The following is a 21,595-nucleotide window of genomic DNA, read 5'->3' as shown; positions in this document are numbered from 1 at the left end:
TATTCAGAACTGAAAGCAAAACTCATGTCTTCAACTTACAGTCTGCAAACAATAGATCTTTCTAGCACACCGTACCCATCCCCTCAGAGGCGAGGAAGAAAGAGACTGAGTTTGGGCAAACCCATGTTGAGAGAAAGACGCCCGTTACCTCACTTGGCTTTTCTGAGTCCTCATTTTACACCCTCCAACTGAGCTCTCCTCTCCTGTGATCTTTCACCTGCACAGACAGGTGAACCTGCACACACCTGAACAGCCAGAAGGGCGAATGGCTGTTTCTTTCATACAAAGGTCTCAGTTGAACCTTTATTGGATTAACTTTTATGCCTTACTGGGCTAACTTGCCACTTGTTTTATCTGGGACCCTGTTGTAGTGAAAACAAAATTAATGCATGAGTTAGACTATCACCTTAAATATTAAGAACAATAATTGCAATATTGTAAATTATTTGTAACAGTAATTAACAGTAATTATGTAAAATATTAGTACTTAATATGTAAATAGCTTTTCTGTTTACATGTACCTTCACTTAAAAAAAGTGAATCTTTCCACTGTTTGATTTAGTGGATTAGGTTCTTTATAATGCTGCTCTTTATGCCCAGACATTTGTAGTGTCTGTTCCCTCACCCTTAAGACCAGCAAAATCTTTTTTTTCTTTGAATAGCAAAACCAGTAAGTGTAAGAACTCTTCTATTAAAAGAAGGGATCATTATAAGAATTAAAAAGGCAAAAATTATGATCATACATCTCTTTACCTTCAGTTACTTACAAAAGCTTACATAAGAACTTGCTAAATAAAAGATTCTTTCAGAATCAATTTGGAGATTCTGATAATAGGTTGGGATGATGGGAAGCCTGAGATTTATTTAGATAAATACAATAGGGAAGAGCAGTTGAATACTCAGAATATTACTCAGGTATTTTGCTGTGGATTGTCAAATCCATGACATACAAGCTGATACACTGAACTGGGATCAACAACATCAACCAGTTCAGTGTTTATATTTGCAAATACAAACATCATTGCATCTTTTTTTTAGGTTTCAACATACTTTACAGAGATATTATACCTAGATTTTCAGTCCTTAGTTGATCTGTATTTATGTGAGAGCATGGAAAAGTCTCTTCTAAAACAGCTGGCCAGGAATAAATGGCTGCTGTCACAGTGTGAGCAGAGACTCACTCCACATGGGATGCTGTGGCTAAAGCCTACACAGTTGCTGTTTGTCTTCCCTTAAAGTGATCCTGAAGACGTCACCTTTTTGTGCTCCTTTTCTGATGTGAATTAAATTAACAGCATGTAACTACAGCTGTTTTTATACCAGCTCTTCTACGCGTACCCTGATACTATTCCTGTCATCCTAACTCAGGCTTTTCTCTCTTTCTTTCAGTTAAATTTCCACACAGGAATTCCACTGTGCTAGTTCAATGTTCTGTAGATACAAGACGAGATACAGAAGGCGAAGAAACACAATATACAGGCAAATTGTTAGAGAGAAAAAAGAGTTTGCAGATGTTTGAAAAGAAAAGAGAATAAATGGGTGAGTCACTGGGATCCTCCGTTTTAAAATCTGTGATGTCAATGAGTACCATCTTCACAGTGCAGAAATTTAATGTGTATTTCCATGTGTTACACAAGTGCCACTTTCCTCTAAAGCATCATTCTTCCTCCTCTTCAAATAATTTCCTAATGTCTCCACTCTTAATTTCCCCCATTAGTGCTTTCTCTTTTGCTGGCGTCTGATCTGTTCGCATGTTCTATATTATGTCCTTCACCTGAAAAGCACCTTCCTATGATATTTATTGCAGCTTTCTCCTACGGCACCAGCAGCTCCCAGCTGAGTGCTGCTGACTGCACACACAGGCACAGATAGAGACAATCAATGGCAACCTTTATTCACTCACATCCCAATGTGCAGATTTCTTTTGGAAATATGATTCAAATGAGGTTGCACAAGAGAAATTAGTTCAAGTGTTGGGTATGGAGCACATGATCTAAAAATGCACCGCTGTGAAAATACAGATTTTGGTCTCTCACAGCACTCACGCTAAGGAGAATGCACACTGGGATGCTGTGATGGGAGCTGGTCAGGATTTTTAGTTAGTAAGATCTAGCAGTGAACTGGACAGAAAAGGTTTGTGTAGATTTCAAGCTATTGCTGTCCAGCAGCATGATCAATTGGGTTCAAACTGTTCCATTCAGCCTTCAGCTAGAAAACTTGAGTTTTAACGGACAAAATCATAACTGAATTTAAAAAAAAATAGTTCCATTCAGCCTTCAGCTAGAAAACTTGAATTTTAACAGACAAAATCATAACTGTGAATTTAAAAAAAAAATAATCTTCATTTAAAGTTATGCGCTTGCGGATGCTGGTGACTGAGCCACAAACCAATTCAAGGCACAGCAGACATCAGCAGGAAGGAGCACACGATTGGAGTGAAGGCTAAAAGCACTTTGGAACACCTTGTTCTGTCCCAGCACAGGGGTCTGCCGACCACACTGAGAATGGGAGTGACACACCAGGCCTGCCACGGGCCGTGCCACCACTCCCTGCCCTCCATGGGCACGGCCCTCACGTCAAACTCACAAGACACTCTTGTGCCCATAATTTTCCTCCATTCCTTTCCTGAGAAAATTTTCCCATTAACAGATGCAGAATTTTTACACCCTTCTCACAGTGCTTTGACCCCCTTGCTTGAAAGATGCCAGGAGCAGCACGAGAAACTTAACTCTAGAAACACAACTGAACGACACAGAACAACAAATTCTGCTCTTTTGGACCTGGGGAAGGACCATCTGAGGGAAGTGCAGAAAGAAACTGTCAGACAGGAACTGGGGGAGGTGAGTTTCTTCCACTCCCTGAGCTGTTCCTGTTACCCAGCTACACAAAGAGCACTGAAAAGCAGCAGCAGGATTTGGCTTCTCAGCATCTTTCACTTCCATGGTTTGAGTGACATACATGCTGCTTAAGTGGATTATTTAGTCATTCAGCTCCCATTTATAACAAAGGAGGATTAAAACACAAAGTCAAGTAACTCCAAAAACATCCAGTGGGGAAAACCTCAAGAGGTTAATGCTTTATAATCTGTTAGGAGTTTTACAGCAAAATTACATCTGTCAGGTTTTTATTCCCTGTTAGTGCATACATGGATTGCCTGTTTTTGTCAAAAATACAGTCTCACTTGTTTGACGTAGTCTCTGTATCATCTTTGTTTAGTCACACAGCACAGTGTGACACTGCAAGATTTGCACAAGTCTGTCATTTATTTTTTTAAAGTGCAGACTGAAAAGCCCTGAAAGTTTCTGAAACTAAAAAAAGAACCATAAGCAGTATTATTACAAAAGAACAATTCTGGTCAAAACCCCCAACTCCTCTTAATTAATCACTTTCTCAGAAATAGGCCATTTTTTCCTACACACAGGAATCTGACTTCTTTTGCAGGTTCTGTAGGGAATGCCTCTGCCAAATACAACTTTCTATTCTCAGGGCTAGGAAAGAATGATCTGGAATGGCAACCCCATATGAACCGAATCCCATTTGTATTTAATGCCACTGTCATTGCCATCACAGGCAAAACCAGCCCTGAGGCGCACACACAGACATTATCTTCCAATAATGTAAGCTGGAGGAATTTTTCAAGAGAATGGAAAAAGTTGAAAATGTTCTGACAGATGATAGCACTTCTAAGGTTCACCTCTGAAATGTTCCCAAAATGCCATGACACAAGGGACTATAACACCTACATCTGCAGTAATAAAAAAAAAAAAAAAAATTGTAGGAAAAACATACCGAATATGTGAAATTGAAATGCACTGATTTTCTTCTTGTGCAATGGGTGGATTTGCACTTTAATTGAAAGCCACTTTAAAATAACAGTGACACTGAAAGAATTCAATCTTGGTTTTAATAAAAGGACTCCTACAGTGTGTTGCCTGCCATTTACTTCTATAGATTAGAAACAAAACAAGTCCTTAATGAGTCATAACACAGCAATTTGCATGGACAACTACAGAACGCAATCCCGCCCCCCAGCACTAAGGAACTGGCATTCACAGAGCTCTCTGCCACCTTGGGTGTTTCAAAGTTTGGTCTAAAGGTATGAAAATGTTTTGGTGTTATTCTTGTTGGCCTGCCCTAAACTAATGCCAAACGTTACGCAGAATGAAATACCCATATCCATTTTCTCATCTGCTTTTTTGCCCAGAGAGCCAAGAAGCATTTCTCAAGGTATAAAACCTTTTGATATAAATTTACTTCCAGACTACTGAACTGAGACGACAGGCTCACAAGCCCTAAGGAAGTCAGGAAAAGGGAAGGAAGCTGCTGGAAGAGAGAAGAAGTTGGCATACCTTCCCTTTGTTGAAGTAATGGATAATCTTACGGCACAGACCTTCCTTACGTTGCCACTCTGACTGAGATGGGTAATGCAGGAACTCTCTCAGAGGTCTGTCCTCCCACTGAAGCAACTCACAGTACAAAAGCAAAGTAAATGCAGCCTCTGTTGGAAATGCAATTATTGAACACTGAATCAATGACAAGAAATAAATACATCCAATAGGTCACTAGATCTGCTTTTTAAACAGTCTGGAATTTCTGATTTACAAGTTGAGAAGAAATTCTGAAGTCTTAGACAGCCAAAACAGCAGAAAGGTGTTTCCTCTGAACCTGATTTTTAGGTACAAATCTGTCAGGTTTCTTTGTAGTAGCTACTTGATGTAAATGCACAGTCAGATATTCAGGTATGTAACCAAATTTGGGGCCTGCAGCTGTAAACACAGCTTGGACAACACAGAATTGGAGTTTATACAGTTTCTACGTGCTCCCTAAATGCTGCAATGCAAGCGAATACGGCACATGATAATATAACAGTGGTTTTGTGATTTTAATCTTCCTCTAATTTTAATTCCACTCTTTGTGATTTTTTTGATCAATCTTCCTCATAGAACACTGTAATGTAAAATTCAGGGGGTAACAGAACAGCCGCATGGGTGCGTGGCCATAGACATACATTATTGCACTTGAGGGAAAGGGCTGGAACCTCAGCTTCTTCCCAACCGCCATAACCTCATACAATTCATGCAAATTCATACAATTTTTTTTTCCAAAAGAATGAATCAGATGTTGGAGCATAACATTGGGAGGGTCAAAAAACTCCCCGGGATTTCCAACAGACCTGAGATGATTTCTCTCTCACCTGTATAGTTCTCGGCCTGTAAGTGCATGTCACACAGCTTGTGGATATAGCGGATGTACATCTCTTCCTTGTTAATTTCAGATTTATAGAAATTCTGTGAAATTAAAAAGAGAGTTGTTATTGAGACTCTTCCTTCATTCAAGACAATCAGCAGCAGCTGTGTATCTATAAAGGTATTGAAAAGAGAATACATTATTAGCATAAAAGGAAGAATTCTTTTCACGTTCACTCTAATTTAACCCACTAATTTTATCGTGTCATGATTTTTTTTTTCAAAATGAAGGTAGTCAAAAGTTCACTCTAATTTAACCCACTAATTTTATCATGTCATGATTTTTTTTCAAAATGAAGGTAGTCAAAAGCTGAAAGAAAGGGTGAGAGAGGTTGTAGAACCTCTGTCACAGGGATACTCGGAACTCAGCTGGACAAAGCTCGGAGGAACTTGACCTATCTGGCCCTGCTTTAAGCAGAGCCCTGGACCAGAGACCTCCAGGGGAGGTCTGGTCTGGTCCCCACAACCCCTGTCCTTCTGTCATCCCAGTGCCTGGATTCTGAAGCTGCACTTGCCTGACACAGATTCCTGCCCCAGCTTTTCCCATCCCAGTTTCGACAACATCGCACAGTATCACACAGAGATAAAGGAAACATCTTTACCATAAGGTTAACGGTGCAGCCAATCTTCTTGTTTTCTGTTTCATCTCCTTTCATACAGTCCCTACGAAAGCAGAGCAATGTTGAAACATGTAGCTGCAAAAAAAGTCCTTATAAAAGAAACGTGAAGCTATCTTATATCCTCTGGTTTCCTTGGATCACAAACAACAGTTAATGATATACTATATTTTACAAAGTTCCTCTAAGAAAATTTCCATATTATGGTGTAAATGACAACTGAGTGTCTTTTTACATGTCTGCACCTGAACAAGCACCTTCATTTCTTGCAAGGATCTAAACAAAAAACAGATAATAGTGGCCAAAAATAATCTGAATTAAATATTTACTATAAATTTTTACATGTCTGCACCTGAACAAGCACCTTTATTTCTTGCAAGAATCAAGAAAAAAGATTAAACAAAAAAAAGATAATAGTGGCCAAAAATAATCTGAATGAAATATTTACTATAAACGTGAAAATTATTTATCCAGATATTAATGTTTAATGGTTTTCTAGTCAAAGGACTGGCTTTCATAAATTCAGCTCCCCAATGTAGTGCTGGCCTGCTGAGAGATGAAACCTGAGTAATTTAGACTGGATTACTAACTTTCTCATAGCTAAGTTAAATCACAAAATTTATCTTTAGTTTCTGGAATATTTTAGAGATTATACTTATTCAAGCAGTAAAAAAAGTTAAAGGCTTCAAAAATTACTAATCTTAAATTGAAAAAATTACATTTATTTGTGAAAAAGAGACAAAATTTTTAAAGCAGTGACACAGCAAACTGTCCTGGGCTCACACTGCTGGGTGAGCTATGGGGCAGCTGGACTTCAAGCCTTGGTGTTTCCAAATTCCAATGCAGTTCCCTGTTCTGTTCTGGGAATGAAAAAATCTGCTGTGCATTTAAAAAAAATAATCAATTAAAACCTGGTATCTGTTCCTCAATTAAGCATAAAAATGTGTATCTGTGTATCAAAGGTGTGTTGATAGCAAATTTGTGTTCTCTTTAAATGAGTCTCAGAGACCTGGTCTTGCACAGGAGTTGTACAGCAGCTGTTGTCAGGAAACAATCAGGGGATTGGATTCAAGTGGTAACAAAAAGAGCAAACTAAAAAGCACAGAAGAGGATTTGGGGCTGCAGACACCCAGCCTTAGGCACAGGGTTTCATCTATAATGAGCACCATCAGAAGAAAAAGTTACTTTAACTCTTGTCAGTAGGTTAAAGATAGAAATATCTGGGGCAGTTCTATATGGTTTCAAATTGTCTATCATTCCATAAAAACAACTCTGAGAGTGTGTGTGTATGTGTGTGTATATCTCTCTCTCTATCTGAAATTAAAATATTTTCTTGTAATTGAGGCAAAGCTCAGCTGTATTGACACAATAGTCCTGCAAACGTCAGTCTAAAACTAAAGAAAAGGTGTCTAATTTATAGTGGAGTCTTGCACACACCAGTCACCAGGTGACACGTCAGACTTTCCTCAGAGGAAAAGTTTTGCAGCCCTGCAGGAGGCATTCAGCTCATGGTGGCTCAGGAAAGCATTTGAGATCATTCTCACATTTAGCATCTGTTTTGCTGAATTGGGCGAGATCATTTCCATGATAGAAAGAATTAATCATTTAGCAACCTGAATAAATCTTACTACAAAAATACGAAATAGAAAATGTCTTTATCTTTGCTATTATCAGGATTGAGCGTAGAAGAATGAGAAGTGGGGCTCTAGAGATGTAGACTTAGGACCTTTGCTCAGAGCCCAGCAGCAAGGAGCTCACACAACACTTGCCATCAGAGAAGCACGCAGGTTGAGAAACAGTACAAATATTCCTGGTAGAAATTTGATGCTACCTGTTTACACACTTCTTAAACTAAGAATGTATGACTCTTGTTGCCAGGTACCTGTAGTCCAGCAGACGCTCCATGAGGCGAGTAACCGACGTAACAAAAGAGATTCCAGTCTCCCGCCACGTTTCCTGCTCAATCTTCTCCAGCAAACTGTTTGGAGGTGAAAAGACAGGGGTGAGGCTCCCAGGGAAACAGCGCTGTGCGTGCAGGGAGCTGCAGACAACTTGGTTTCTCCCTCATAAAACGAAGCCATAGAATTACTCTCTTACCTGGGATAAGGCCCAAAGAGCTGGGTTCTACTCCAGGCAGCATGAAGCAAAGACAAGGAAATTACAGAAGGGACAGCAGAAGGAAAAATAGCTTGACTTTGCCATTAAAAAGCTATGAAAACCAGCAATATGCTCATGGCAACCGTTGATTCCCATATTACTACCTGTGGCTTAAATTCTGCTAACAGCAGTCAGAAGCTGGAAGGGAATCTAAATCTAATGCAAATACCTCTTCTTTGCTCATCCCTACAGAAATCGCTCCAATCAGCAATCAACCAAACAACACTGAATCACAATTTATTTAAACCATAAATAAATAAAGGCAATCTTTTCCTTCTCAGCAAACTAGACAATAAGGGAGACAACTGTGAGGATTAAGAGAAGGTAAGAGTGAAAACACTGAAAATCTTATTCAAAAAAGTGAAAAAATAAAAAGAAACCAAATTTACATGCTTGTTTCCTGAAACTGGATCTCTGGTCAAAGAACTTGCCACTTCTATACTGGCAAGAGGAAAGAAATTCTGCTGGGTGTCACACGTGTCCTCATAGGAGGCAAACTCTGCTGTACTGGAATAATTTCCAGCTGAGGGAGCCAATGCACATGTCAGCAGTATAGCTGAGACAGTAGAATTCAGGATCAACTGTTTTATTTCCCACACCATTTATTAACTTTGTGGATTTTTTTCCTCAAAGTTCACAGTGTTCTCAGAAAAGTCAGTAGCAAATATAAACTACAAGGTTGCTGGGCTTCCAGGCTGTGTTTCTCGGCAATACATGCTGTCTCTATCATCTAAAAATAAGTAACAAGTCACACTCCCTGAAGTCTTAACATTTTGGGTAACAAATGCCTTCAACTGGAGCAAAGGCAGTGCACAGTTCCTCTTTCGGCAATACATGCTGTCTCTATCATCTAAAAATAAGTAACAAGTCACACTCCCTGAAGTCTTAACATTTTGGGTAACAAATGCCTTCAACTGGAGCAAAGGCAGTGCACAGTATTCCTCTTGCCAGGTGAATAAAAAAAAAAAAAACAAACCAAAACAAAAAGAAGATATTTTATTTCCTTTACCCCTGAAATAGACTTCTGTTATCTGTACACATAAAATGCCAGACTTCCCAAGGCTGAATATTCACAAATCAAAACTAAATACCTTGACATGCTTCCTACGGATGAACGTAGGGAATGGGCAGGCTTATCTCTCTTGAAAATAAATGGATGTGCAATTGCAAATTCAGAACTGCAAGGATTGGTTCTAGACAAAAAGGTTTGTGCCTCAAACTACCAGCACGCTACTGGGGCCACATAAAATTGGCTGGAATATATGGATAAAATTCTGCTAACCATCTCTGTGGCTCAGTGGAATATTAAAAGATTTAGGGTTGACTGCTTTGGACTCTCAGAGTTCAAAATACGTCCTTTGGAAATAAACTAAATGGATGTGCAATTGCAAATTCAGAACTGCAAGGATTGGTTCTAGACAAAAAGGTTTGTGCCTCAAACTACCAGCACGCTACTGGGGCCACATAAAATTGGCTGGAATATATGGATAAAATTCTGCTAACCATCTCTGTGGCTCAGTGGAATATTAAAAGATTTAGGGTTGACTGCTTTGGACTCTCAGAGTTCAAAATAAGTCCTTTGGAAATAAACTAGGATCACTGGAAACGAGATTTGGAGACAAGTCAGTAATCAAAGATAAGTAAGTGGAGAGTCTGATGCAGTCTTTAGGTTTATCCTTACAAGTTACTGGATTTTTTGGTGTGAAAGGGAGTGGAAATACAGGGTCATGATGGACTCTGGAGGAAACAACTTGCAACCGATGAGCCAACCAAAACACGACCTTCAAAAACTGGAAGCAGCAAAGGAAAATGCTGAGGAAAATCTCTTTTGCTCTAACAAGGCCTGGCTCGCCAGATAGTGCGCTGTCTCTCCAAACTGCCCTAAGGCCAGGAGTTCACTTATTGCTATGTAAAAAGAAAGGCACTGGCTCCTCTAGCAAATCAATTTTTGATGGGAGGATGATGATTACTTACCTGTGCAGCCTTATATTACATTTCACAGAAGACAAAGAAGAATTTAGGTTTTTATATTCTTTCCAGAATTAGAGGGCCGTATTTCCATTTCACTGAGCCACATCACGAAAAACTGCCAGAAAGCCCTTGAGTGCTTTCCCTGAAGGTCAGCACCATGGCAGCAGCAGCAGAGATTGCTGCTCTGACCCTCTCACTGACCCTGACCCAGAGAGCGAGCAGAAACAGGCGTAGCTTACAGCAGGCTGAAGAGTTCCCTGTAGTTCTCATCACCTTTTCCTTCGGACACCAGGCTGTCCAGCTTATCGATCAGCTCCGCTTCCACCTGCACCAAGAACCCACTGGTTACAAATCAGCTGTTCACGTAGAAGACAAGAGCTCCCAACACCACAAAGACTGGAAGAATATTTTATTTCTCCTGCCCTGGGGCTGCCCACTTCTACGTGCGAGTGATTTATTTCTCTGTGGCTCAGTTAAATGGACACATTTTTCTCATTTTGCAGTGAAAAAGAAGAACTAAAACTAAATTGTCCTTTTGCTTATCAGGGTCTAAATGAACATCCCAGGGGAGGTAACACTGTTTCTTCATGGGAATTTCTGACATTTATTCTCTTATCAAATAAATCACTCAGACACGCTTTCTGTGAACCAGTGTGTCAGATAAACTATACCCTGTCCTGTAACAGAGTATCCATGCAGAGAAATTAATCCATGGCACGATCACCACTGGTCTGCTGTGATGGTTCTGCTGGGACGTAATTGATTTCCCATCATCCAAGCTTCATTAAATTGGAAGATTATTTGTTCATTAAACCCACTTTTATCAAGTCTGTCTATGATTATATTATGCATTTTCTTTTCACACTTACATAAAGGGCCACAACGCTATCATTATGTTTTTCTTCCCTTACAAAGGTTTTGAGCACATACTCATTCCCCCCCCATCTAGTAAGTCCTATCATCAAGTTTGTTATCAGATATTCCCATAAAATTGATTCAAGTGCAGAAATCAATGTATCTAACACTAAACAAACAAAAAAATTAAGTAGCCTTGGAAATCTTGCAGAAAACATACTTTCAGTACTAATGAAGACAAAAATTCCTAAAGTTTGAAACTGTTTGCAGAAATATGGTTTGTTTTTATTTAGAGGCAAGCATAGCTTGAGTTTCTCAGCTGCCAAATTGCAAAGGAAGTAAAGATGAGAAGGAAAAGCAAATCACCCAGTGGCACACAAATGGAATCGGTGCTCTTGTTGCTGAAATCATTAAGGGGAGACCTGATTTAGTCCATGAATCAGACTGCATCGTGAGCCAGTAGCGGTGAACAAATAACCTTGTTAAAAAATGAGCTACTGAAGAAAATAAAAAAGGGCTTGAAAAGAATTTCCAGGGTTTTTATGTTTTCTGACAACCAATTTGATTCAAAAAGTAAAGAGAAGTTCAACATTAAAAAAGCCTACCCTCTCTTTGCTTGTGACTTGACAGAACTGAGTAGTGCATGTGTCCAGCTGCCTGGCACTACGCCGGGCAACAAACAACTGCCGGGTTCCAGCAGCGGGTGGTAGGAAGGTGTAATACATCTTGTGCCTCTTAACTCCTTATTTCATTCTCACTAATACCCATCATTATTCTGTCTTTGATCTTAGAAAGTTACGCTACGTGCTTCACAAAAGAGTGTGGAAATTTGCTCCACAGGTAATTTAAGAAATATTCTTGGAGCTCTTGTTTGGAATACATTAGTGAGTATAAAAATTAAATGAAGATTATGAAGAGTACATCTTGACAGAGAAAGTATAAACAGATCCAGAAACTCAAGATGACTGCAGGTACTTATAACTGTACATGCCAGAGCAGGGACTGTTCTATTGTTATGCTAAAACAGCAAAAAGAGGACCATGATCAAATGCTACTGCAATAATAATAGTAACAGTAATAATCAAGGGAGTTGAAGAGGAAGAAAACTATCAGCTCCTGGTAATACTTTTCCACACAGCCTTTAATAGGTCAGGGCATGGAAGGGGTCTGTTATTCTCAACAGATCAGATCTGACATTTTAATGAGACTGTGGATAATAAATAATCATGTGAATTATGATAATTTAAATAAAAGCATTTCCTACTTCAGAGCATTTATCTGCAGATACTTGCCCCCAGTATTGCTCCAAACACAATGAAGCACTTTCGTCTGAGGATCAAGTCCAAACTGATCCTTCATTATTAATACTTTGCACTTCAGGGGTCTGCTTTGCAATGGAATATTTAAGCCGTTCTCTGACCATGAGTGGGCAACAAAAATGAGAAGCCTCCTCTCCCTGTTCTGCAATCAGAGCTCACAGCAGGTGGAAACTACAGAACTGATCCTGGGCATAACCATTCCAGGAGAGCTGTGACAATTTCTTTAAAGAATATAAAGTCTCAAAGTCTGTTTCAAAGCATGGTATAATTATTTAATTATGCAATACGCTTCCTAGCTTGAAATTGAAGACAGAGAAGCGAAGTATTTTCACAAATACTCCATTTTTCACAAAATCTCCATTTTTGCTTCTCAGTTTGACACATTTAATGGTTGACTAATAATCTAAGTGGAACCAAGGAGAGCAGTGAGAGCCCACTACTTAAAATTCTCCTCCTCATCTCCAACGTGATGAGCACTTTGCTTCTCTCCTCTATGCTCATGGGAAATGTAGCCTGCTGTAAAGTGCACTGTTTAAGTAATCTTGGGAATCTTGTAAGCGTTCTGTGAATTGTGCTGCAAATTTTCTATTTTTATATATTTCCATGGTATCTTCTTCACAATCAGAAACAGAACAGATACAAACTCCTTGCTTCAGTTAGACACTGTAGATGGACAGAGCAAGAAAAAAAATTCCACAAGTGCTTGGGAAGGGACTTCACCTGTTTGAAGTTGCCGTTCTTTCTCTGCTCCCAGTCCATCATGTCATGGAAGATAGGGATCATGATATTCCGGACTTCTGGTTGTGGAACAAGTGTAACACCAAGAAAGGGGCCAATCATTCCCGGAATAAAGTGAATCTTATGCTCACCTGTACAACACAAAGCAACTGTAATTAAATAAAAGCCTTCGTTACGTGTCACTGAGAAAACAGGGAACCCTTGCAATAATGACATATACAAAGCGATAGGCATGAGGATTAGAAAATCAAACACGTTCTTTGCCTGAAAGGACTCTAAAAACAATATTTACTTTACACCATTCCTTGCAAAGTCTCTAAGAGCATTTTTAATTTCACTGTGAAACCCTTCAGCAAAAATTATCCATGCATTTTACTTGCAAAAGAATTCAAACTGTCAAAAATATCCAATCTAAAACATACTAACGAGGGGGAAAAGAGGCCACAGATACTTCTAATTTATGAAGGTTTTGAAAGGGCTGGTGAGAACAATGGTATTTGATAGAACACATTTAGATTTCAAAGAACTACAGAGCTCTTCACCCTCAGTGCTACGAAGTCTCAATTTCATAACTGACCTTGACTGAGGACCAAATTGCACACCTTCTCAGCAACAGAAACCCAAGGCATTTCACTAACGATCTCTTCTGTGACACGCTTACCGTGCAGTCACAAAGAATAAATCAAAATAGCCATATTTGGAACAACGTTCAATGATAAATATCTGTATCTACATATCTGTAACAGGCTTCTCACTTCTCATTTGAATTTGTAGCATCATTTTCTGGTTATATTGGACAGCCTTCTGTTCTCCTCATAGATGCTTAGAAAAAGTGATCAAGTCTGGCTGTATCATCTTAGTTGGGCAAGAAGGGTCAGGCTTATTCAGTATTTTATAAGATGACATTTTCTTCCTTCTGTTGTCATTTTTGTGACTGTTCTCTGAACTGTCCAACTTATCTTCGGTTTCTGAAGTTTATTTTTGAGCTGAAGGCTGGACCAGGCAAACTATTCCAGAATCAACTGCACTTAGAAAAAACTGTGGCAGAACATTGTCCTTCTTCTCTTACTCAAGATTCTTACATATTTTCTCAAAGATTATGGTGTCTTTTTCACTCAGGGCATTTTACAGGTAGCTGCCATTCAGCTGATTATCAGCATGATACATTTGTAGCTTCTGTTCTCCAGAACAGCACTCCTGCCTAGATTCCTACATTTAAAATGTTGGCTTCTTTACATTTAAAATTTGGCTTTTTTAATATATTGCTTGCAGCCACATTATCAAGTTATCCAACCTGACTAGTATCATGCCTTTCCCCACTTAATGATTTACCTGTTCTCAGAACCTTGTACCATTTGTGATCTCTATCAGCAAACATATTCCTCTAGAAAAACATCCTTCCTTTGTCCTCAAACATTTCCATAAGGATTCATTTTTGGTCCTTGATGGAGCCAGGACACTGGTCCAGCTGGGATTGCTCTGATGCAATATAGAAGTTATTTAGCTCTTATATTAATAAAATCCTGAATTACCTGAACCCCAGACCACTGCAGCACACTTCTAAAAGCACAAGGCCTAGATGAAAACTCTCCATCTACCTTTTGAGACCTGTGGCAAGATATATTTTTCCCCATCTTGTAACATGCTTAATTTCCTAATCAAAATACATAGGAAAAGGTCAACTGAATTGCAGGAGTTGAAATTTTACCACAACCATTGCATTATTGTAGACAGGGCTTTTGTGAGTTTTGGGGTTTTGTTTAGTTTTTGATTATTTCTTTTCTTTTTAAAGTAGTGACGTAGGATTTGTTATGATTACCAGTACCTGAAGACACCAAAAAAGAGCTTTACTCTGTGCTTTGTTATCAAACACATGTACCTGTAATTTTGAGTCATGACAACTTTGGTTTTTGAATCATTGACAAAATTATAAAGTTGGTTATAGATGTGAAAAATTAAATTTCTGCTTTCCAGCCACGGATTAGACAAAAGTCAGAGAGCAAACAGTGTATCTCCGTATGAACCTGACTGCAGCACAACTGCAGGGATTAGAAAAAGCTGATTTTATATTTGCAAATACATAAAAACTGTCACTGATGTGTCAAAACAACCAAAACCTGCCACTACATTCAAATTCACAGGAATGTATTATTTCAAATAAAAAACTATGTTCAGACAGTGCAGAAGAGAGATTTTGGTGGGAGAAGTGAAGTGCTGCTTGGTTTTACAACTCTTAAGAGAGGTTAAATATTCCATGATGCTAAAAAAAAAATATATCCCAACAGAAATCCGGGGTTCCTTTGGCTTTGGTTGTCAGGGCAGAGAAGGAAGAGACATACCCAGGTTCTGCCACATGCTGAAGAGCTCGTAGGCCATCATCACCCTCATATCACCGTATCTGAAAGAGAGGAGACAGACAACTGCCTGGTGGAACAACAACCTGCAAGGCACTGATGAAAAAAATAAATTCACACTTAACATAAAAATATCAAACAACTCAACTAATCACTGAACACTGTATTATATACTTATTTGTTTCCCAAGGATTTCCACATCCCAAGTTACATAATAAATTACAGGGACCTCTGGCAGAAAAAGAAGTCTAATTTTTGAGGTGGCAGAGAAAGGCACCCAACAAAAGATGTTCTTACTTATCCAGAATCTTCTTCCTCTTAGCTGGTGTGGCATTTTCTAGTTGGAGACTTGGCTGGTTTATGAACAGAACGGCCAGGCTGAAATATGAGTTCCACACCTGTGACACAGGAAGGAGATTTTATAACATTACAGTCCAAGGAGTAAGTTTTAAACAAGTGTAGGAAGACAAATGTTGCTTTATATATAGAATGAGACAGTTCCTTTTCTGTAATCAAGAGCTAACTTAATATGTACCTTAATTATTGAGATACTAAACTCTTAAGGATACCAATGGATTATTTAAAAGCTGGTAGGGACTAAAATTTTAAACCCGAGAACATAACGCCACTGGGCTTTCCTCTTTTAATTAATAAACTTGGTGGCTTCAGAGAAGTTTTAAATTCCTTTTTTCTGTAGGCTAAACAGATTTTATCCCTCTAAAAAACCCAGAGATGACATTGTTTCACGAATGAGAGCCCTATAACTTGGTCAATTTTCCCAAAGAAATGAGGCCTGTGCCATGACGCTGTGTGTACACGTGCCCTGGTACATGGCTGGCAGCTCTTCTTAGCGACACTGAACCATTTTGAACTACATCAGACCCAGGGAAAACACTCGCTAACAATCTGTGTTCCTCCAAGTCTTAAGTCAACAGCCAGAAAAAGCCTCTGGGAGAGGAAGATCAGGAATATCCCAACTTCAGGAAAAGCATTGCCCAAGTTTACATTTTATTACCCATGGATCTGTAAGACAGCGTGCTTCATTAGCTCCACTCCTTTCCTTTATGAGCGGCTCTATTTTCTTGATTTGATATCAGTGTTTCTCTTCTACTTCCCCTCAATTCCACAGCGATTCAAATTCCTGACTTTTATTAATTAGGTCATCTTCCTCACAGATTATTATATTTGCAGCATTTATTTAAGTAACTAACACAGAGAACAGCTCTTGCTCCTTCGTTATTGCTAGTTTAAAGAGATGTCATGACATTTTCTCAGTATCAATTCTTACTTTAAAGTCGAAGTCTGTTTCCGTGAAATTCTTATGCAGTGCAGAAGACAGGTACTGAACTGTTGTAACTATGATACTGCAGTCAGAAACAAAAAAAAAAAAAAAAAAAAAAAAAAAAAAAAAAAAAATTGGAGTTTACATTTGATTTTCTCTTTCAGTGTAAAACCTCAATCATATTTACACCTGCTTTAGGATCTTTACAGACAAAGACATTTAAGGCTGTGAAATCTTGGGAGAAGGTAAAATGACATGGTGGATCAATCAGCTGATGCTTCTTTCCTGCACAGCAGGGGACTCCAGCAAACCTCTTGTATTTTGTGCAGAGACTCAGCTCTGGCTGAATTTCATCTTTCTCCTGTTTTAAGCAGAAAGATATTAAAAAAAAAAAAAAAGAAAACAAAACAAAAGAACATTTGAGTCTGGAGTATAACATATTACAGTGGTTTGTGGTGCTGACTTTACGTACAGGCATTCTTCATGCAATCAGTGCTAGGTTCACCTAAAAGTCACCTACCTTTCTGTGTTTTAATAAACAGTTTTTACCACGGGATACAAGATTAAGAGTTTTCATCATTATTGTAACTTCTAGAATTTACACAGGAGCATTTAAAATCCTGTCTTTTTTTGTATGGCTGGGCCATACTAGCTCCAGTGAAATGAAAGAATACACTCATCTTTCTCCTGTTTTAAGCAGAAAGATTTTTTTTCCAGAGAAGAGCAACTCAAAAAGTCTGAGCTGTACAATGGTCCTTTATCTGGCTCACACTTCAGCTCAATGTATTTGTGAGTATTTCTCTGGCAGTGATGTTTATGGGAAGAGACAGGCATTTAACGTAGTAATTTACCAAGAAAAGGCACTGAGAGGCCTGGCAGTTAATGCCACTTGGTGTGGGCAGCTGTTCCTTGCCATGTGTTACCATAGCTGCTGTGCCACCCTTACCCTCAAAATGCACCTATTTCAGCTTTGGGTTTGAACTTTTAACTCTGTGTACTGGTAGAGTTTATAAAGAGTATGAATAGAGAAGTCTCAATTTGGTCCAGAGTGTTAAAATAACTGTAGAATGAGGATGAGCATTCCAGAATTCCTGTTATCACCACATCTCAGTTGGAGGAAACACACTGCATCACAGGTTTTAACTGCCCAGCTGTGGAGGAAAAATTCTGATACAGAACGTCAACAGTTCTGCTCCGCTACTTACTTGCTGGTGAGCAACCTCATCACCATCCAGTCTCGAGGAAAGACACTCATTTTCATCAGGTTCCGAAATACACAGAAAATCTTCAGGAGGAACTCCTATCACATAGGGAAAAAAATTAAAAATCACCAGTGGCTGCAGATGACTCTGTTTTTTTGATTATAAGACAGACAGTTAAGCCAGTTGTGCCCCACTTGAGCTTTGTGTCACTTGGCCATTCACCTGAATGCATGGAAACAACATATATCGGGATATGGCTCTACTAATTTTGCATGCACCTAATACCTACTACACAAGATGTATTTGTTTTTTAAATCTTAACTTCTACAGTGAGATGAAAAACTTCCTTATGTGCATAATATATAACTTTTCATATTATCATCCAGAATTCCAGTGTCAATTTGCAGCTATGTTCAGATATACTGGAATCATAATGACTTATTTATGCATTCAATTAATTTCTGTATCTGTCCAAAATTTTTTGCAGTCACAAATTTGACAAAAAACCCCAATCTCAAGCCCAGTAAAACTCCTGCATTACCCTTTAAAAACAGTAACAGAAAACTCAATTTCTGGCAATATGCAGCAGAAAAGATCTCTTACACAGATTCAACCTGAATATTTGCTTTCCCAAAAATTCCCTGAACCTGAAGACATTTCTGGTTTTTGACTGCCTGCACCTCTATGTCTATAAAGAACAGCAGCGAGGATAAAACACGCTAAGTTGTTTGGCCTGGTAAACTATGATTTTGTTGTTTTGCTTTTCTTCTACACAAATTGAAGACAGCACAGGAAGTGGCAGTGCAAGGTCCCTTCAAACCTGTCCTGCTGCTATGCCTTAATTTGGGGACGAGTAAGGGAAGGGAAGAGGAAAGATTAATGTCTTGGTGTAACTGAGCTAAGAGTAAAGCATCAGAAGCTCCTTGACTTTTGGATTCCTTTTTGCCTAGTTGTAACAGTGATAAGTGAACAAAATGCCTTTCTATCCAAGAAAAAGTATTGGAAATATTACAGCAATTTTCAAAGGAAAAAAGTAATATATTTTATTAGGTCAACTGATAGTTGGAAAAAAAGTTGGGTATAAAAATCTTCAGTCTCTGTGATACTCCTGAACATACCCTTAGGATGTCAGAGATATAACAGTGTTTGTTCTTATGGGTGTACAGACAAATTTCAGTTCAATGACAAATCTTTTCACTGGTCTGACATAGGAACTATAGTTTAGATACCTTTTAAAAATATTTATTAACAATTAATATGAGTTAATGTACCACGAAATTTTCCTATGAGCAATTCAAAAGTTACCTGAAAGGGAGTGCTCTCAGATAACTATCAGTCCGAGATACACTGAACCCTGCACACTAGAGGTAAGAATTCCATCATTCCCAATTTATCTTCCCGATTTATTCAGTCTCTCTACACACATGAAATATTTAGAAGCTGAAAGCCTATTCAGAGAGGATTTCTCACTGTTTCTCAATCTCATTTGTTAAAGCAACATAAGTTCCTGTCACATTACATTCTTCTTATTGTCCATACTTTATTGAGTGCCATGCTAATCAAAAGCATTTTATATAAAATCTTGTCTTCATGTATGAAATCATTCTGCCTTTTAAACAGACTGTTGTCTGAGATACTCCTCTTTCCTGTGGCAGTTGAGATAGAATGTTGGTTTCTGCTGTTTTGAGATGTGCCATTTCAAAATGTCAGCGGCAAAAGAGCCACCAGAGAGGTCAGTACACCTCACCAACCCCTTCTGCTCACCAACAGCCATAATTTAAGTTAATATTCATAAATTTGGCAAGCCTGCAGCAAGTGGAGCAGTAAGGTTACTGCTTTCCCAAAAAAGGTTTTAACTGCTAGAGAGATTTGTATCCCCCAAAAGGCTTGAAACTCTTTTGGCATAAAATCAACACTCTTTGTAAGTAAGCTCCAACACATATTGAACATCTAGTAAAATACTACAGAACAACAGACTTTACATTTATGGGATTAAAAAACCCTGTTCCTCTTGACTATGTTCTATACAGTACAGTAACAATATCCTTTTCTGTCTACAAACAGCTCTCTTGGGACTTTATTTGCTCTTACTAAGAACCTGTGGCCTTAAATGTTTTTATATAACACAACAGCTATTATTACAAAGGTGAAAGGAAGGTGCACACACAGAGTGCCACTGAACAGGAATGATTAGCTGGGATTCCCCTCCGCTCCCTCATGAATCTCCCTACAAACACCATGTTCTGTTCTGCTGTACCTTTAGCTCATCCTTGCTTTGGAAGTTGTCCAGTAAGTGCTGGAAATGAGTGTCTGACATCTGACGAAGCAAAGATAAAAGGCAGGAGACGTATTCTCCCTGTTGACCAAATGAGAAACTATTTAATTCCGACAATCTGAAATTTCATAAAGAAACAACTCAGCCTGGGGTAAGGTATAAAGGGAGGGGTCTGAAATGGCCCCGATGCCTATGAGAGGGAAGCTGACATGCACAGAGAGTAAAAATACTGTGTGTTAACAGTTCCTGAATTACTGTTCATACGTAGGAATACACCTCCTAGAGGCTCCTCCACAAATGCCAGTTTTAAAGTCTTGTAGTCTATACAAAAGTCATTTTAAATTATTAATACCGACATTAATGAGTTGCCCTCCAAGCATGCAGTTTTTGACAATCACCTTTTCCAGTTACTTAATATACTACGTCTATCAAAGGTGTGACTGCAGCTCATGCAGACATACCAGGAATCATATTATCATCCAGAATTCCAGTGTCAATTTGCAGCTATGTTCAGATATACTGGAATCATAATGACTTATTTATGCATTCAATTAATTTCTGTATCTGTCCAAAATTTTTTGCAGTCACAAATTTGACAAAAAACCCCAATCTCAAGCCCAGTAAAACTCCTGCATTACCCTTTAAAAACAGTAACAGAAAACTCAATTTCTGGCAATATGCAGCAGAAAAGATCTCTTACACAGATTCAACCTGAATATTTGCTTTCCCAAAAATTCCCTGAACCTGAAGACATTTCTGGTTTTTGACTGCCTGCACCTCTATGTCTATAAAGAACAGCAGCGAGGATAAAACACGCTAAGTTGTTTGGCCTGGTAAACTATGATTTTGTTGTTTTGCTTTTCTTCTACACAAATTGAAGACAGCACAGGAAGTGGCAGTGCAAGGTCCCTTCAAACCTGTCCTGCTGCTATGCCTTAATTTGGGGACGAGTAAGGGAAGGGAAGAGGAAAGATTAATGTCTTGGTGTAACTGAGCTAAGAGTAAAGCATCAGAAGCTCCTTGACTTTTGGATTCCTTTTTGCCTAGTTGTAACAGTGATAAGTGAACAAAATGCCTTTCTATCCAAGAAAAAGTATTGGAAATATTACAGCAATTTTCAAAGGAAAAAAGTAATATATTTTATTAGGTCAACTGATAGTTGGAAAAAAAGTTGGGTATAAAAATCTTCAGTCTCTGTGATACTCCTGAACATACCCTTAGGATGTCAGAGATATAACAGTGTTTGTTCTTATGGGTGTACAGACAAATTTCAGTTCAATGACAAATCTTTTCACTGGTCTGACATAGGAACTATAGTTTAGATACCTTTTAAAAATATTTATTAACAATTAATATGAGTTAATGTACCACGAAATTTTCCTATGAGCAATTCAAAAGTTACCTGAAAGGGAGTGCTCTCAGATAACTATCAGTCCGAGATACACTGAACCCTGCACACTAGAGGTAAGAATTCCATCATTCCCAATTTATCTTCCCGATTTATTCAGTCTCTCTACACACATGAAATATTTAGAAGCTGAAAGCCTATTCAGAGAGGATTTCTCACTGTTTCTCAATC

General features: G+C 38.6%; 1 protein-coding gene across 1 annotated transcript in view; it reads right to left on the bottom strand.

Annotated features, from left to right (window-relative positions):
• Positions 1–21,595, bottom strand: part of DOCK3 (dedicator of cytokinesis 3) — a 243,213-nt gene that overhangs the window by 36,447 nt on the left and 185,171 nt on the right. Inside the window, exons 28-39 of the mRNA XM_014953482.1 lie at positions 19,999–20,097; positions 17,745–17,839; positions 16,546–16,621; positions 15,555–15,655; positions 15,243–15,301; positions 12,886–13,034; positions 10,231–10,316; positions 7,961–7,987; positions 7,746–7,841; positions 5,849–5,909; positions 5,195–5,288; positions 4,350–4,498 (exon numbers count right to left, since the gene is read on the bottom strand). Coding sequence (XP_014808968.1) covers positions 4,350–4,498; positions 5,195–5,288; positions 5,849–5,909; positions 7,746–7,841; positions 7,961–7,987; positions 10,231–10,316; positions 12,886–13,034; positions 15,243–15,301; positions 15,555–15,655; positions 16,546–16,621; positions 17,745–17,839; positions 19,999–20,097 — 1,092 coding nt within the window. The remainder of the gene's footprint in view (positions 1–4,349; positions 4,499–5,194; positions 5,289–5,848; positions 5,910–7,745; positions 7,842–7,960; positions 7,988–10,230; positions 10,317–12,885; positions 13,035–15,242; positions 15,302–15,554; positions 15,656–16,545; positions 16,622–17,744; positions 17,840–19,998; positions 20,098–21,595) is intronic.

This window comes from Calidris pugnax, unplaced genomic scaffold (assembly GCF_001431845.1).
Source record: "Calidris pugnax isolate Ruff unplaced genomic scaffold, ASM143184v1 scaffold247, whole genome shotgun sequence".
NCBI lineage: Eukaryota > Metazoa > Chordata > Aves > Charadriiformes > Scolopacidae > Calidris > Calidris pugnax.
The sequence above is the reverse complement of the archived record's forward strand: the minus strand, read 5'-3'. Positions and strand labels throughout refer to the sequence as shown.